Source organism: Trichoplax adhaerens, genomic scaffold (assembly GCF_000150275.1).
Source record: "Trichoplax adhaerens TRIADscaffold_4 genomic scaffold, whole genome shotgun sequence".
In the NCBI taxonomy this organism is placed as follows: domain Eukaryota; kingdom Metazoa; phylum Placozoa; class Uniplacotomia; order Trichoplacea; family Trichoplacidae; genus Trichoplax; species Trichoplax adhaerens.
The window spans coordinates 2,957,809-2,975,659 of NW_002060946.1; the positions used below are offsets into that span (position 1 = coordinate 2,957,809).

Consider the following 17,851-nt stretch of genomic DNA (forward strand, 5'->3'; position numbering starts at 1 on the left):
AGTGCCACAACTAGCGTTGATGGAGAATATGTGAATGCTGATACAGGATCTACGTCAGCAAGGCTTATCAAAGATGATATCATTATGAAGGTATAGAAGCATTCCTATTGTATATATATTGCCGTCCATCTTTACTAACCTTATTCCTATAATCTCGTAATTAGAGTACAGAAACCGTTAGCGAGATTGGTGACGAAGCTTTAGTTGTAAGCAGTAAACTACATAACCTTCGATGCCACTTTCTGGAATCGTTCTTAGACCATTTTCCAAAGTTAAGAAATCTTGACGGTCTGCAAATAGTTCCGTTTATGCAAGTAGTCTTTATGTTGTGCAGCGATTTTGATGACCAAGAACACGAAAGACAAACTCTGATTAACGTCATCGATACTATAGTATCAGAATTAGACTTACAATCGCAAGGATTTAGTGGACTAACAGATCGATCATCCCGCCATGACTTACAGTTAATGTTTCTAAAATTCTTGGGTGTACTTATGACGAAGGTGAAAGGAATGAGTAGATCCGCCTTATCTGCTTGCGTCTTAACAGCGTCTTATTTAATGCGCTACAATATATTAGATTACTGCCTCGGTGCTCTTAAGGCATTAAGTACATACTGGAAAGAAGTCTATCCAACACATCAATATGTATCTTCTGTTGGAGTATTGCTGAAAGAACGGCGTACTAATCTACTTCCTGATATGTCTCCGTTTTTTCTACGGCGACATGTTAGGACTCACGTAAACGATGTCTTCGCTAATTACGTTCAGCAGCTTACCGAAATTTTACTGAAAATACCTTACCAAATCAAGAAATTAGCGGAATCACAGGGAGCAGACATGGTTATTCCTGAATTTCGTCAGGAATGGTTTAATATCTTATCCGAGTATATGATTTTACAATTAACACCGGCCGTTCGTCGTGCAGCACGAAAATTATTAATGTATCTTTGTGGATCAAAGCAAGTATACCGAAGGCAGTTAGATTTGTACACGATAAAATATCATATTGCAAAAGTGCAAGAAATATGTTCTAGCCATGGTTTTCGATTATCCTCAACGTATATAAGACCTATTTCTATTTCACTACCGTATGATGTAGTAAGTCAGATGGTCAAACATTTACGAGAGTGTCTCGACATTAGTATTGCAAGACCGGCGAGTTGGCATTCCTTCTGTTTTTCCAACGATATTATAGTACCATATCTTATCCAAGTTACTGTTGCATTTGATGAGGGTATTGCTCCCATAATATTAGACCTGTTAGCGATTTCATATCGAGAAAATGATAATACTAATTCATCAAGTATAACTAATGCGACCTCATCACTATCTGAATCGACAAATCCATCGTTGACTCGTAAAATATTTGAAATAATCCCTAAGACAACTCTTGCACACTTCCTTCGAAAATTTTTATTAGAATCAAATGTACATAATGTGCGATTTCAAACGTTGTGCTTAATGCTATCAATTTACGAAAGTGCATCAATGGAGGATCAAAAAGTTGTTGTTGATGTATTATGTGATTTATGGCCGCTTATTCCAGCTTACGGAAGAAAAGCGAAAGAATTTGTTGGTCTTCTTGGTCATATATCTAGTAAAGTATTAGTAGCTAAAAAATTGAATGCGCTTTCCATTAAAGTTATCGAACTATTAAGAGTTTTAAATGAAAAATTGAAGAATCATCCTAATGCAAGTATCTATAATCAGTTGATGAGTTTTGTTGACTTCGAAGGATATTATCTTGAAAGTTACCCTTGTTTAGTTTGCAATAATCCAGAGATTCCATTTAATGTAGTCAAGCTAACTTCACTAAAGGCTGACACTCGTTACACAGCTTCTACTCAAATAGTTAAATTATCATGCAGTCATATGATTTCTGCTGTAACAATCCGTATTAGTGACATTAAACGTGCAAAAATGATTCGTACGATTAATATATATTACAATACGAAAACCGTACAAGCAATTGTAGAGTTGAAAAACAAGCGCTTATGGGATAAAGCTTTATCATGTCAATTAAATCAAAATCAATCAGAAATGAAAGTTGAGCTTCCATTACCGGTAGTCGCCACAAATGTTATGATCGAATTCGCAGATTTTTATGATAACTTTCAAGCATCGGCGGAAACCTTGCAATGTCCTAGATGTAGTGCATCTGTGCCTGCTAATCCTGGCATTTGTAATCATTGTGGAGAGAATGTTTATCAATGTCATAAATGTCGAGCTATCAATTATGATGAAAGGGATCCGTTCTTATGTAATAGCTGTGGTTTTTGCAAATATGCCAAATTTGATATCAATGTAACAGCAAGACCCTGTTGTTCTGTTGAGCCTATTAAGAATGATGAGGATCGTAAAAAGGTTATTTATAGTTAACTTCTTTATATAATGTTTACTCTCGTGTAACTAGTTAGATGTGCATAAACTTTGCTATTTATAACGATACCCTACTTAAATTACGTTTTTAACATGCAGGTGATGTCTCATATTGACACCTTACTGGAGCGCGCGGATGTTATCTATAAACAATTAGCAGCATACAGAACTCCAATAAACGCTTTATTAGCTAAAGTTAGTGAAAGCAACGATACAAAGGATTCGAATGAAGGACACACAAGTTCTAGTACAAGTAGCAGTAGTGGAAGTCGTGTTAGCAAAACTATCCAGCTTTTATCGCAGAAATACGCCAGTGATTGTAAATCATCCTTTGATGAACTTAGCAAAATTATTCAAGAAATTCTTATATCACGTAAAGAATTAACAGATTACAACTCGAAGCAAAGCCTTGGTGAACTAAATGTGGATTCAACAAATAGCCAAATATTACTTGGCTCTGACGAAAGCTCGAAGAATGTCGTAAGTATTCACTCCATTGGTAAATGCTATGGATGTACAGTTGCTGCTGTTGAAAATTGTGTTACAGTTATGAAAGCGTTCGCTACGAATGAGATTATGAAAAGTTTGCTTTGTGAGGAAGATATTATTGAAGAATTGATGAAAAATAATTTGCATAGTGGTACAACCCGTATTCATAATACCACACGGGAATTGCTATGCCTTTTAGCTAAGGACAACAAATCAATAAGTAAGCAGATAAGTTACATTTTAGAGCGTCGTGTACAGCAGTCGATGTTCAGCCATTACACAAAAGACAATTTAGCCGCCTCATTACATCAAGAAATGCGTCTGCTGATTGACACAGTTGATCTTGAAGACTCATGTTGGGAAGATAGACTAAAAACAGTAATACGATTATGTTTAGTTGCTTCAAAAACAAATTGTCCTGTAACAATTGAAAATGTCGTTGTCCCGTGTCTTCGAATTCTATCCAAATTAATTCAGCTCCCTATGTCAACGAGCAGCAATAAAAAGGTTCGAAATCTATTTAATATCGTACTGACTTGTTGATTTTTCTTTCTCTAACATTAATTGTTTATTTTTCTATGACTTTTCGTAGGGTAAACCTGGGCATGCACTTGTATCTATATCAACGGATGGGCCTGAGGTCTATGTCAATGTAAAGAACTGGCTTATTGATGATCATGGTAGAGTTTATGAAAATTGGAAGAAAATGTCGCCATCGAAATTAGCAGTATCGTTGAATAGCACCTCACGCGAAAAATTTCATGAAACTTACCTAATGTCAAAATATAGTCGTTTATGGAAGTTTAATATTCAGTTACGGCATGGCAAAGCTGCTTTACTATCATCAAATCAGTTACTTCTATCAGAAAGCTGGCTGCATGACGTTTTATTTTCGCCTTCACGCTCTGCGCGCCAGATAATTTGTTCAATTTTAGATTCAGTTTGCCAAGATAGCTATGTTTGTCATCGTATCCTAGATTTATTGACCCAACTACTAGATTATATCGATGATGCCGGTGAAAAGGCAATGGAGTTGTTGCAAACATACAAAAAATTAACTAGACCTCGTCATTGGAAACTATATTTAGTCGTAAAGAAGTTAATTCCTCGAATTGAAATATTAATGGAAAAAGAAGTGCAAAAATTATTGTTATTAGAAGAATCATCTCTTAGTTCTGATTTAACACAAGGACTATCATTGAAGATGTTAACTGAGATTCTAATTGCTATTGCGAATCAAGAACAAGTAAAAGTACGTTGCAGGTCACAATTGATGCGAATTGTGCTTAATAGCTACTTGTCAATTAGAAGATTGGTAATTCAAAGAACTAAAATTATTGATGAAACTCAGGATTTATTGTTGGAAATACTAGAAGAACTAGTGGGTGGGACTGAAGATGAAGTGAAAGATTTCATAAAAACCTGTGTCCAAATATTACGTAAATGTCACCCGAATGATATGAAAACTCCAATGTTTATTATTGAACGTCTATGTAGTACTATATATCCTGAGCCAGATAATGAAAGCGATGAATTTCTCATCATTGTGGATAAAGATCCTCAACAAGAAGATTTCTTGCAGGGCCGTATGCAGGGAAATCCTTATAGCTCAAGTTCTCATGGTATGGGCCCTTTGATGCGTGATATAAAGAATAAAATCTGTACAGATTGCGAGCTTGTTGCATTGTTAGAAGACGATAATAGTATGGAATTGCTAGTTAATAATAAGATCATTAGTTTAGATTTACCTGTGAGTAAAGTTTACAAAAAAGTTTGGGCTGGCGAAGCGAATAGTCCCATGAAAATAATTTATAGAATGACTGGCCTATTAGGTGATGCTACTGAAGATATCATCGAATCACTTGAGAGCGACTCTGAAGAAGAAACTGATCTGGAAGAATCTTATAAGTTAGCATCAGTCGTTAGTGAATGTGGCGGTTTAGAAGTAATGTTATCAATTCTTGCAACGATTAAAAATTTAAGAGGCAGTCACGATCTAGTAAATGCTATTCTGAAATTACTGCAATATTGCATCAACTTGAAATCAATTCGCTCATTTCTGTTAAAGCCATCTCTTGGAGCATTAGATATTATGCTTGGAACATTAAATCTTGCGCTTGAGATGGTCAAAGAGTCACCTAATGGCAGCGGTGCGGTCATAATCGAAAAACTCGTCAAAATTATGGAGGCTGTATTACAAGAAGCTGCTACTGCAACTGCAGATGAAACAGAAGTATTACAGGGACGAACTAGTGAGGATGAGCATCAATTAGCCACACTGTTGGAGCAAGTATCCAGCAAATACGTGAGATCAAATGAAAACGTTTTTCAAGCTCTGATGAGATTGATTCCATTTGTAACATTTGGAGATGTTGACAAAATTCGTATGCTCGTCAATTATTACCTACCGTACCTTGATTTTAAAAGCTATGATGAGCATGTGAACAACGAAGGACAATTTTCTTTAGATTGTTTCTGCCGCATTGCTGAGAATGTTCCAAATAATAAAAACGGTGAAAAAATACGTGATGTAGCAATCGCAAGTGGAGTCACTCAAAAAGCATTTGTCTATATCGAAGAATATAATATTGGACAATCAATTTTAGTTAATACAGCGGAAATCAAATTATTACCGTCGCTGCCTTATGTTTTAAGGATGCTACAAGGATTGTGCTCCAAACACACAAAAAGCCAGTTGCTAGCTGAGAATGCTGTCATCATCAACTTGCATAAGCTGGAACAAGTCTCAGCTGAAGAGCAAATTGGCTCCCTGGCTGAAAACTTGCTAGAAACTCTTAGTGAATGTTCTTTAGTTGCTAACATGGTTAAAGGAGCTAGACGAAATACCAAAATCGAAAAGAAGAAATTAGCTATGGCTATGAGAAAGAAACAACTGGAAGCCATCGGACTTAAAACTAATGATAAAGGGCAATTAAAAGCTAAGCCACAACTACTCGAGCAAATGAATGAAATAGCAGAGGAAACTGGTTTAATCTGTTGCGTTTGTCGTGAAGGATATAAATATCATCCTAAGAAAGTCCTGGGTGTCTATTCGTTTACGACTAGAACAGTTATGGATGAATTTGAAAAGCGATCTAGTAAAACGCCAGGATATACTACAGTATCATACTTTAATGTTATTCACTTCGATTGCCATGCTTCTGCAGTTCGACTGGCTCGGAGTCGTGACGAATGGGAGAGTGCTATTCTTCATAATGGAAATACCAAATGTAATGGACTTCTTCCAATTTGGGGACCAGAAATTCCAGAGTCTTCTTTTGCAGCGTGCTTAGCTAGTCATAACAATTACATACAAGACTGTACTCATATTGAACCATCATTTCATACCTCAGTTCATGATATAAAACACTTATTGTTGCTATTTGCTCATGAAAAGTCTTTCAGTCATGAAAGTGGTGGTGGGGGCCCTGAAAGCAATATATATTTATTGCCGTACCTCATTAGTATGACTCTTTATGTGCTAAACTCGTAAGTATGCTGGATACCTTAAATACACATACGAATACTTGTCTACGTATTCGTAGTGACTATACGAAGTTATCGGTATCAACACTGTATTTAACCTAAATTAAATTTCAGAACCCGTGGATTGATGAGAGAAGAAAAATCAATGAAAGCATTCGTTAGTACTCCCGAAGCTAAATGGATCGAATCTGCATATGAGGTTATTATTTGCATGTAAACACGCACTTGTATGTATACTTGCACTCATTAGTCACATGTAATTTATTACAGGTAGATGGAATAATTTTTTCTACATGTCTTTAAATTCATATTTAATAATTATAGCAATTGTGTTACTTTAACCTATATAGATTGATGGGCCATATTATTACACTATCTTGTCTGTCCTCGTCTACACGTACAACAATTGGAGAGAAAACCGTATATTGTTCTTAAAAAGGCTGATCATTTGTGCTCATACAAGACATATATCACCGAAAGGAACTTCAAGGTAATTCAATACTAATTATTTTATAATTTCTTGCCTTTTGCAGTAGTCAATGTATTTGCTAACATTTCTATTTTCATTTTCACAGATTAAGCAATAAAAAGAAAGCTAAATTTGAAGTTTATAGACCTGTTCTAATTTTCTTTGCCTTGATAGATGGAATATATAAACATTTTAAGGTATAGAAGTATTTTATTTACGAAAATAATCGCAATTATGGACGTCTTTTTGTAATGTTAGTGTTTTCCTTCTATTTACGGTTGGCAGATAAATTTGTTACCTGGCAACGATGGAATTTGTCATAGCTATTTGGAGTATTTACGTTACAATGACGTTGTCGTTAAAGAAAATTGTGATAAAGTAAGAACACCGAGGTTTATTACAACGTTCAGTTATATATTTGAATCCTATTAATGAGAAATATTTTTAACCGTTTTTTGCTAATACAGCTGTTGAAATTGTACCAAAGAGATTTACTGAATATGGAATCGGTTGAAGAATTCTTAGACATAACAGGTAAATGACTCAGATGAGGAAGATAATGACACTATATACTTCTGATTTCTTAGTATTTCTACCCAGATACTTGTAGACAATACCTAAACTTAATCAATCGAAAAATTTTTACTTAGGTTTACAAACAGAAATTGATAATCCGAATGAGTTCTTGACGACCCTCTTAAACTGTATACCATAGTAAAATATTTATACAGTAGTATTTAACTAAAATAATGATGATCCGATTTGGAATTACTTCTATAAGCTCGATCATGTTACTTTGATAATTAATAGAAACCGTATACCTGCCATAAGAGTGGAAATCGTATTTGATACTGCCAGTTACTATTTTGTAGTCTACCGTATTTTGGGTTGCTACCGTCGAAGTTGTCATTCATGTTTTATCCGTGTTACTGAATTTTGTATTTTTGTTGGGATTGTTTCGTATTTACGTTAATGTGAACATTAGTGATTTCTAATGTAAAACTATAATAATCGTTAGCACTAAAACTGTTATACATACCAAATACTACAGTAGCGAGAGCTCGACATCTTTGTAATTTTTTTCAAAGTTGTAATATTATATGTTTAATGTATTATCAGTCTTTTATTGTGATACATTATTGTAAGATGACAAATTCATGTTATATACCAATTGTATATGTAATAAAGAGATTGCTTAACAATGAAAATTACTTTGGAAGTAATTCCTGTAAATATTAGGGACTGCTAGCAATCGTATACTTGTGGCTCAAAGTAGTAGATTACTCGCATTCCAATCTAAAATATACTCGAATACCTTGAGTATGACAAGTTTATACTTACATAGAATTTTAGGCAAACTGAAAAGCTTTGCCATCCAACAAATCTATCAGTGCAATCGATAAATGGAAATATTACAGTAATTAGCGGTAAGATATTTTTTTAAATTAGGAGACAATATACACTTGTGCAAGTATTAAGTTATCCTATTCCATGGACCATGACAAGAAAACCTTTTAGTGGTCCGTACCTGTTCCAACTTCTAAGGGCTATATATACATATTACAGAAATATTGGTATATTGATAATCGACTTTTAAAATATAACTATTAGTCTGTTAACACCATCTGACAGTCATCGTGCATCCATACACGTCGACCTGCTATCCAAGTTGACATAACGTTCAAGTTATCATCCAGTACAGTAAAATCGGCGTTGGTATCAAAACTTAATGTACCTTGACTATCTGCGATGCCTAACAGTAATGCAGGATGTAATGTTGCAGCTTCTAAAGTTTCAACAACCGTACAACCAGAAGCCTGACGAAAATATTTAACACAAGAATCCATAGTTACAACGCTACCCGCTAAGGTATTAGTTGATTCCAAGTATGCATGGCCATCACGAATCTCAACAACCATAGGGCCTAGTTGGTACTTCTTGACATTTAATCCCATAGCAGCCATGGCATCCGTTATTAAAACAGTGCCTGTTTATCAAGTAGAAAGAAGAGATATATAATAGCTAAAATATCCGATTATATCCATGACAAGAATTGAAAACATCATAAAATTAATTATTAATTAGATCACTTTTCTTAACGGTATTTTTTACGACCTGCTGGGTTAATCCTATGCGCAACTCTTAATCCACACTCATGTATATGAACACCATCGGCAATAACACCATAATAAATAGTTTTACCAGCAGGTACATTATTGCTAGCAATTAAGCCTATTAAACCAGGATCTCGATGATGAAACGGAACCATGGCATTAAATAAATGAGTAATAAACGAAGCACCACGGTTCACAGCAGTTTCAGCTTGAGATAGTGTTGCAGCAGAATGACCAAGAGACACGACAACATTTTTTTGTGCAAGTTCTTGAACAGCATCGAGTATGCCTGGTATTTCAGGTGCTATTGTTATTAAAACAACATTATCTAAGCTGCCATACGTATTCAATAAGGTTTCCAATCCATTTTCAACTTTAGAATGTATCATTTCGCATTCGTGAGCTCCACGTTTCAGAGGGTTGATATAAGGCCCTTCTAAGTGGACTCCCAAAACGGTAGCACCATGACTGCCACCCGGTCTCTTTTTGATTCGTGGTAAGATTGACTTATACGTTTGAGGAGAAGATGTAACGATTGTAGGGCAATAGGCCGTGACGCCATGTTGTAGTAATCCTTTGCTAACTATTCGTAAGCCATGGCTGATATCGATGTCTGGTGAAGAGAAGTCAATCCCGAAAGCACCATTGATCTGGACATCAATAAAACCAGGAGAAATGATGTAATTACAACAATCAATGCGCACATCGGCTTGGACCTTTTCATCCCAAAAGAGTAATTTAGGATTTAAAATTCGACCATTTCGCACCCACAAATCCGATCGGATCAATTTGTGATCGCGAAGTATACGGCAGTTTGTAAATTGATAAAGCTTAGGGCGGTCGGCCATGATTGTTTTAAGAGCAAATGATATGCACTTCAATACTTGCGATTGATAACTTACAATTAACCAATTATTACTAAATGCAACGTTTAGCTAGACTTTGATGATAGGTGAATACTTGTCCTAGTCAATGATACAGATTTGCAGTTTAAGACGCACGGTCGATCATTCACAATGAACCAATTACTATTATAACATTTAGCTAGACTTTGATGATATGTAAGTACTTGTTCTAGTAAGTGATACAGATTTATAGTTGAACACTTGCGATTGATAATTTACAATTAGCCAACTATAACTAATGCAACTTATACGTAGACTTTGATGATGCGTGAATATTTACCCTAGTAGATGATATTATAATTACATTATTAGTACAGGATAACAAAAAAATGCTGTAATCTAGAGACGTGATAAACGTAGTTGCTGTTGTCTAATCATAATTATTTTCAATCGTGTCAATTGAGGTAATGCAAAATGCTCTAGTCTGATATATCGTAAGTTGGTCTTATATTCTAGGCGAGATCAATTGTAAAATTAAAACCAATTTACGTGTAAGATTTAATTAACTAATCGAAGCCCCAGCGTGTGATACTTGGCGTACTTATTTAATTAACTGAGTAAAATATTTCAGATAGGATCGCATGAATTATGCCATCTTTCAGCTAGAGAAATTAAATTTGTAAATTTCTGTAGGAGAATAACTGATGGATACTCACATTTCAATCCTCACTTGCATCCGCTATGATGGACTAGTAAACTTGTACACTTTGGCTAAATATTGATGAAGGCTTGGTTGCAGTCAAAATGTACTCCAATTCGATTTCATGGATAATATCAATTGCCCCAAACTTTGAACGCTGTCGACTACTGGCATCCACCAACGCTCTTCTACTCCTTTTCGTTTTGGTATGATGGAAATACGTACAACAACACTCGGACGGTCGGACATTTGACTTGGTAGTGATGTAGGTAGTCGATGCTGTACTGCAAGTTACTTATTCTTTCGATATTAAGTACTATTACATGAAATTCTATTCAATTTTATTAAGCCTTGTTTGAAAGTAGTTATAAAACGCCACAAAATGTGCTTAAATCAGTAGCAGAAATCGAAGAAAGCAAACGTAGAAGATCCATACTAAGTCACTCGGACATTTTCGGTCTAGTCTATCTTCTTCGCCACATTTGATTCTTATACTGTACTCTATTGTACAGTGTACAGTACCGTGGTCGTCCCACTGTTGCTGTGCTCTATCTTATTCAGTAGTTCACGTATTCTTATACCGGTTAAGAAAGAAAAAAAAATGAATTGAGCTACTATAGGCCTTACAGTAATGTTACAAAACACGTCTACTACGTAAACCATGAAGAGATGAAGATTCGCAAATCACTATGGGATTTCCTTCTCATATAATATAATCTCCTGCTTTCCAGGGCTGATTTTGACGAGAGCTAGCACCAAACGCATCCAATTTAATTATCAACTGGTGCCTTAATTAATATGGTCTTGATTTATGTTATGTCCAGTAGGACTAAACTAAGGCTGTAGTCAATGCTTTTATGATAGTCCATTACAGTAATGCGATAGTGTGAAAATTTTTGCGATATTACAGTATTAGTAGATGTAGTGAAGCCCCAAATTAGCTTAAGACTAAAATTATGGAATAATGCGAAAATTGATAAATTGTACGCTAGGTTGTAAGACTGCATAAGTTTCTAATTGTGGAAGATGTTTACGGAATGTATTGTAGTAATTGTATTGAGATGCTTATATTAAGATTCTAAGATAATAATAGATAGCGCTAATTATGCTAGTACTGTGAGATTTGTATTGAAACGCTTTAATTGGAAGCGCGAATTATGAATTGATAGCGTGATGGTAAATTTAGATGTGAACTTGTAACTTAATTGGTAAAATATGATTGTGCTTGAAAGAAAATCATTGTGTAACTAATTATATATAAATTGTAAATATTGCTATCGTAATTTAGATAGTCCTTATTAGTTATGAGACGAACCTAATCTTATGTAATATAAAGTGAAGTGTACAAGAAGCTGTAGTTCTTGCTGTTTTTTGGAGAAGACACTTTATTACAGTAGGGTAGCTGTTTACTGAAGGGAAACTGGAGACGATATTTAGTCATAATTTCCTTGTTGCTTACCATTACGCACATTTTTAAAATAATTACATTAATAAATGTATCACCAATAAACCAAAGCATTAGGCCGAATATGAGATAATACCTCAATATACAGTATTTATTACTCGTCGAAATTTTTCTTCATTTACGATACTTGGCTTACAGCTATTATTTATTTAGTTACACAAATTATAAATTCATTCAAGTATTGCAAGCAATTCAATCATCATTTGGTGCACGGTTGTTATAGACAAGTAGACCCTAATCATAGTTAAGTTAAACAATTATGTATCATTAATCAAGAACAGTCGATAATTTAATTCTATTCTATTTCCATCGATACAGTGCTAACATAATTACATCGTAAAAAAAATTCAATCGATTCTACGGTGTATCGTATTAGACTATCAATATAGGATTAATTAGGATGTTTCTTTTTAAATACAAACACATTTTCCTTTAGTCTAAAGTTAATAAATATCTTATGTCAGGGAATTATGTTGATCCTTGCATATTTTCGATCTTGCTTATTATATCCTTTCGCCTCAAATCTTGAAATGCATCCAGCAATTCTTTGGTAGTAGCGTTTTTATGTTGACGACGCCAAATCTGTAGAAATGCGATGGTTTGATCAAATACCTCACTGTTCTGCCTCTTGATGGGCGAAATGTCAATTTGTGGATCTAATCTAGCTGCCAGCCGAGTCCAATCAGTCCCAATAAATTCAGCAATAGTGAAGAAGTAACGAGTTATATCTGCTATAAAAACAACAAATTTAAGTATCAGATTAAGCTATAACAAACAATATCATAATAGCTATACATAAACATGATTATTATCATAAGATACAATAATATAGTAAAGTGCTGTTATATGGTATTATTAAAGAGATTATACACTACAAATATGTCTATCTCGTACATTACTCTTTAGTTATGCGGGGTTGCATTGGAAACAAGAAAGTAAGAAGAAAATTGTTCTCTTATAATTTGCATAACTAATTTAGATCTTTAGTGAAGCGGACGAATTGCCGTCCTTACCATTGATTAAACTATTGTAGTAAATCAAGATAAACTAGATATTTGTAAGTAATGCAGGAATTTGCTTCTATCTGCTCCTAACGTACGCTAATTGATGCGTATATTTAAAACAAATCTATTGCCATATTACTTGCAACGATAGGAATTATCGACTACATAACGAATTAGATCGGTAGGGTACAAGGCATTCAACATTATATTGATTCACCATAACATGAGTGATAATTATAATTTACTATAGCATGTTTATCTAATGTAATTAAAAATTTGAAAAGTAGACAACTAGCTATCTCATTGACTACAACCTGACTAAAATGTAAATCGAGTAAAACGTTAGTTAACTAGCTTTACCTTGGCCGTTGCTATCACTATGTAACTTTTGCCGTTTTCGTGGCTTTTGAGCTATTAGATGTATAATTAAAAATTTGAAAATTTTATCAACAACTAATCACCTACCTCGTTGGCTACAAACAGACTAAGATACAAATCGAGTAAAATGTTAGTTGACTACCTTTACCTTGGCCGTTGCTATCACTATGCAACTTTTGTCGTTTTCGCGGCTTTTGAGCTATTAGATGTATAATCAAAATTTTAAAATTTAATCAACAACTAATCAGCTACCTCATTGGCTACAAACAGACTAAGATACAAATCGAGTAAAATGTTAGTTGACTAGCTTTACCTTGGCCGTTACTATTACTATGTAACTTTTGTTGTTTTCGCGGCTTTTGAGCTATTAGATGTATAATCACAAATTAGAAAATTTAATCAACTAATCACTTTCATTTGAACGAAGCTTAACTTAAAATCGACTAGTAAGTACTTTACGAACTATAACATTACATGTCTGGCGCCTATGCTAGCACATATATACTATGATACATATACTGCATATAACGCTTTATAAGACAAATAAAATCGAAGAAGGTTATTTAGCAGGTAGCTACAACAATTCCTTACGTGCATATGTAATGTAGACTGTAGATTGAGTATTTTTATTGACATGGTCATAGTAGTAATAAAATATAACTAGTAATCACATACTTATCATTAATCCATCGTCATAAATCATCCAATCGCTATCGAACTGACTTGGAAATAAGGTATTACAATGTTCACAATTAATCATCTGGACATCTTGCAGGGAGCATTTATTAATTGTTCGTGTTAGTCTATTACATTTACATCGAACATAATAGTAACATAAAGCATTTTTAAATTTTGGCATCCTTTCATGAACTATCGATGATAGTTTATTTTTAATAATATCCTGTGGACACTTGTTACGTATCGACTCCTTTATTTTTTGCTCGAGCAGCTTATCAGCTTGATCTTGTTCCAACTTTTGATAACAATATTGTAAACCAATATAGGATTCTTCCTTTTTGATAATGATATAATGATGATCTTCCTTCAAATAATATTTAGCACACTGGTAATAAATTTCCACTTTTGTGTTATTCCACTCCTTTAAACAAGATGATAGAAGGCAGTAATAAATTCCGTCAGTGACGTATGGTATATCTTCAAGCTCAAATCCAATATACAACCAGTCCGATAAATGATACTGTGATAAATCAAATGGCTTAGCATCAGGTTGTAATAGATATGGAACGAAATATTCGCATAGAACTTTATTTTGTCCATCTCTAATACCACATACAATATCGTAACTCTCCATCAAATCAATTATATTTCTCTTAGTATCATCATCTAATTTAAATTCTTCAAGAACATAATCAATATAATTTGTAGATATCCTTCCAGTTTTACGAACTTTCTCATATTCATCTTGTTTGTCTAGACTTCCAAATGGATAATCATGTAATTGGATTATAACACGAAATATACGCAATAACCAATCGACATCTGTTACAACAACTCCTCCATCTCCCACTTTATCACAAAATATAACTTCACCTAAATCGTGTAAATACATTAACATCTTTATTAATTCTTCATCGCTTTCGTATAACCCATATTTTTTAGATAATAGCGTTACTTGCTGTATTGTCATAATGTTATTAATTTCGTCGGACATAATTTCATTGATCGCAGATGCTCTAACTTCATTATTAGCTTGATTATTACCTTGATCAACATGATAACTTACTGATTTATGTAATATTGTAGCCATAATATACCATCGGATAGGAATAGGATTTTTCATAAATGGCACTGATTGAACAAATTGTTTCATAACGCTATGGAGTTGAAGACAACACCGCTTACGTTCTTCCATTGTCGATGGACTATTATCTTCAGGATCACAGTTAAAAATGATACCAGAAGAATATATATTGCTTTTATAGCTCGGCATTGACGAAATTAATTCATTTCCAAATTTTTTAAATCGATCAATTTTTTCATTTTCATTTGGTATACAATCACCATGCGATGCTATTAGAATAATGATAGGTAACGAATACTCTTCACATTGATTATCGAATTTAACAGGAATTTTATCGTGGCTACTGTGGCCAGCGATAATTGAAGTTAACCATTCCTGCATAGACTGTAAGTAAGTGATGTTGAGTGATTTTCCGCTTCTTGTCATGACCTTATCATTAATACCTTGAGTTATATTGAATACAAGAAAGTAAATACTATTAGGAGACATGAATGGATAATGAGTCACCTGATAGAAAGCATGACCACCGAAATCCCATACTTTGACATATTGATTATCATGATGTATATAGTTATCCACATTTTGCATAGACTTAAAATAATGTTGAAATATAGCTTGAACTTGATGTGAATGGAACTTAGATTGAGTTATAGTAATTCGAGGTGGTGTAAATTCTGTCATATTCCGACTAAGCTTGGCTATAGGACATTTATTTCGATCTTTGGTCGATATATTAACTGCTGTCGTTTGCCGGTTCATTTGCCCGCTTATATCTTCATGGTAATCTTTAGCCAACTCGACTAATTCCCAGATAACTGCCATGACTTTTTCATTAAATATGTCCGTGGGATGACAAATGGTCATATCACGAATACGATAAGTTTTGATTTCGATGGCTTTGTTCGACTTCTGGAGAATTTGTGTTGGAGCTTGATTCTTAATTAATACTTGTTGAATACCGGTAAATACCTCCATAATGGATGATTTACCGACAAAACGAGGGCCAGTAAACATCCCTCGTATCAAATTATTATAGCAGCGCCCTTGATTTAATGCTCTAATGTAGGCATTATAGTAAATCTTCCCTTTTAAAGCTGTACGAAATTGAAATAGAGAGTGGAATGATTAGACTAAGAATTTTGTAAATATTTAAATTGTAGAACTAATTTACTATGATCTTGACTTTATTGTCTGATGTTACCTTGACTAAAATCGTTATTGCCACTTGATTTTGTTGACGAATTACTATTGCTTTGTTGAACTGTTTGTTGTGGATTTTTAACAGGTTTGCCAGTTAACATCGATTGCTTTCGTTGAAAAGTGTTGGTTATATTATGTTTCGTAAGAACGACACTAGGATGATTGTCATCAAGAATTGATAATCGAATTTGAAGAGATTTATCATACATAGAAAGAGCCTCATCGTACTTGCCTTGACTATCATATACATCCCCCATATGGCTATACGATGTAGCAACATCAGGATGATTATGACCATGGATTGTCGATCGAATATTTAGTGACATACCATGCATACAAAGAGCCTTTTCATATTCACTTTGATTTCCATAAACAATTGCTAAATTACTATAGGAGTCCGCAATATGGGGATGATAGGGACCAACGACTGACAACAGAATTCTGAGCGACTTATCATACATAGTAAAAGCTTTATCATACTTACCTTGATTATAATATACAGTTCCCAGGTTATTATATAACTCCGCAGCATGAGGATGATTATGGCCAAGAACTGGCGAATGAGTTTCGAGTGGACTGTTTGGCACAGAGGGAACTTTATCATGTATACCTTGATTTGTACGGGCTTCTCTGCTGTTGTTAGATGAATGAGAAATCTTAGAGTGATTGCGGCTAAGAAGTGACAATTTAATTTTGAGTGATTTAACGGAAAGAGTTTCATCAAGCTTATTTTGATTTCTATCAAGTTCTCTGATGTGGGTATCCGACTTAGCAATATCAAAATGATCGCGGCCAAAGACTGACATTCGAATTTTGAGCGACTCATAATGCATAGAACGAGCCTCATTACACTTGCCTCCTTCATCATAGATACGTCCAACCTGCTCATATCCATTGGCAATATGTAAATTATGTATGCCGCTTTTTAATTTTATTTCCAAGGATTTCTGGCTATCTTCCATTGCTCCATCCAAATCACCTTGCAGTATTTTAATTTCAGCTCGTCTGTATAAACATCGAGCTATCCTGACTTCATCTTGCAACTTATTAGCCAACTGATATGATTTCTCAACCAATTCTTTGGCTTTTATTAATTCATATTGTTCCGTATAAATGTAACAAATGTCGATATATATGTCGCATTGAAGGCCATCAATGTTAGCAGAAATATCGTCCATCAAGCCAATCTTATCTATTATTTGTGAATAACAAGATAGCGCTTTCTCAAAGTTATAGGCAAGCATCTCTTTCCGACCCTTTTCAAATAGAGATTGCAAGTGATGACAGCTAACAGACCTAAAATATTGATCAGCAGCCATTTTTTACGGTTTAAACAACAATCGCTCCAAGGAATATTTCGCAGGCTAGAGTATTTGTAATACTAAAATTGAAAATCAGTTATTAGTGGCAAGAAAAATGCGCGTAAGTTAGGAGAACTAAAATTATAATTTGTTCTAGATTGCGACCACTTGCCTATAATCAAGTTAGTTTTATTAATGAAAAAAATTATCCTACGTTTACGTTAGTAAAAATTGTATGACATAAAATACATTAGTAG

The 17,851-nt window shown here is 34.2% G+C and overlaps 3 protein-coding genes across 3 annotated transcripts; 1 reads left to right on the forward strand and 2 right to left on the reverse strand.

Moving 5' to 3' along the window:
- Window positions 1-209: 209 nt before the first annotated feature.
- TRIADDRAFT_24165 (uncharacterized protein) lies at window positions 210-7,540 on the forward strand (the record flags this gene model as incomplete). Its single annotated transcript, XM_002111405.1, has 9 exons — window positions 210-2,366; window positions 2,481-3,377; window positions 3,463-6,359; window positions 6,471-6,555; window positions 6,707-6,846; window positions 6,932-7,022; window positions 7,111-7,203; window positions 7,293-7,359; window positions 7,476-7,540. Coding segments are annotated over 9 exons (6,492 nt in total), but the record flags the coding sequence as incomplete, so codon positions are not given.
- Window positions 7,541-8,432: 892 nt separating this feature from the next.
- TRIADDRAFT_50168 (uncharacterized protein) lies at window positions 8,433-9,787 on the reverse strand (the record flags this gene model as incomplete). Its single annotated transcript, XM_002111913.1, has 2 exons — window positions 8,433-8,812; window positions 8,941-9,787. The coding sequence occupies 2 exons, from the start codon at window positions 9,785-9,787 to the stop codon at window positions 8,433-8,435; spliced, it is 1,227 nt and encodes a 408-aa protein (XP_002111949.1).
- A 6,490-nt stretch (window positions 9,788-16,277) lies between these two features.
- TRIADDRAFT_24228 (uncharacterized protein) lies at window positions 16,278-17,099 on the reverse strand (the record flags this gene model as incomplete). Its single annotated transcript, XM_002111914.1, has 1 exon — window positions 16,278-17,099. The coding sequence occupies one exon, from the start codon at window positions 17,097-17,099 to the stop codon at window positions 16,278-16,280; it is 822 nt and encodes a 273-aa protein (XP_002111950.1).
- Between the last annotated feature and the right edge of the window lie 752 nt (window positions 17,100-17,851).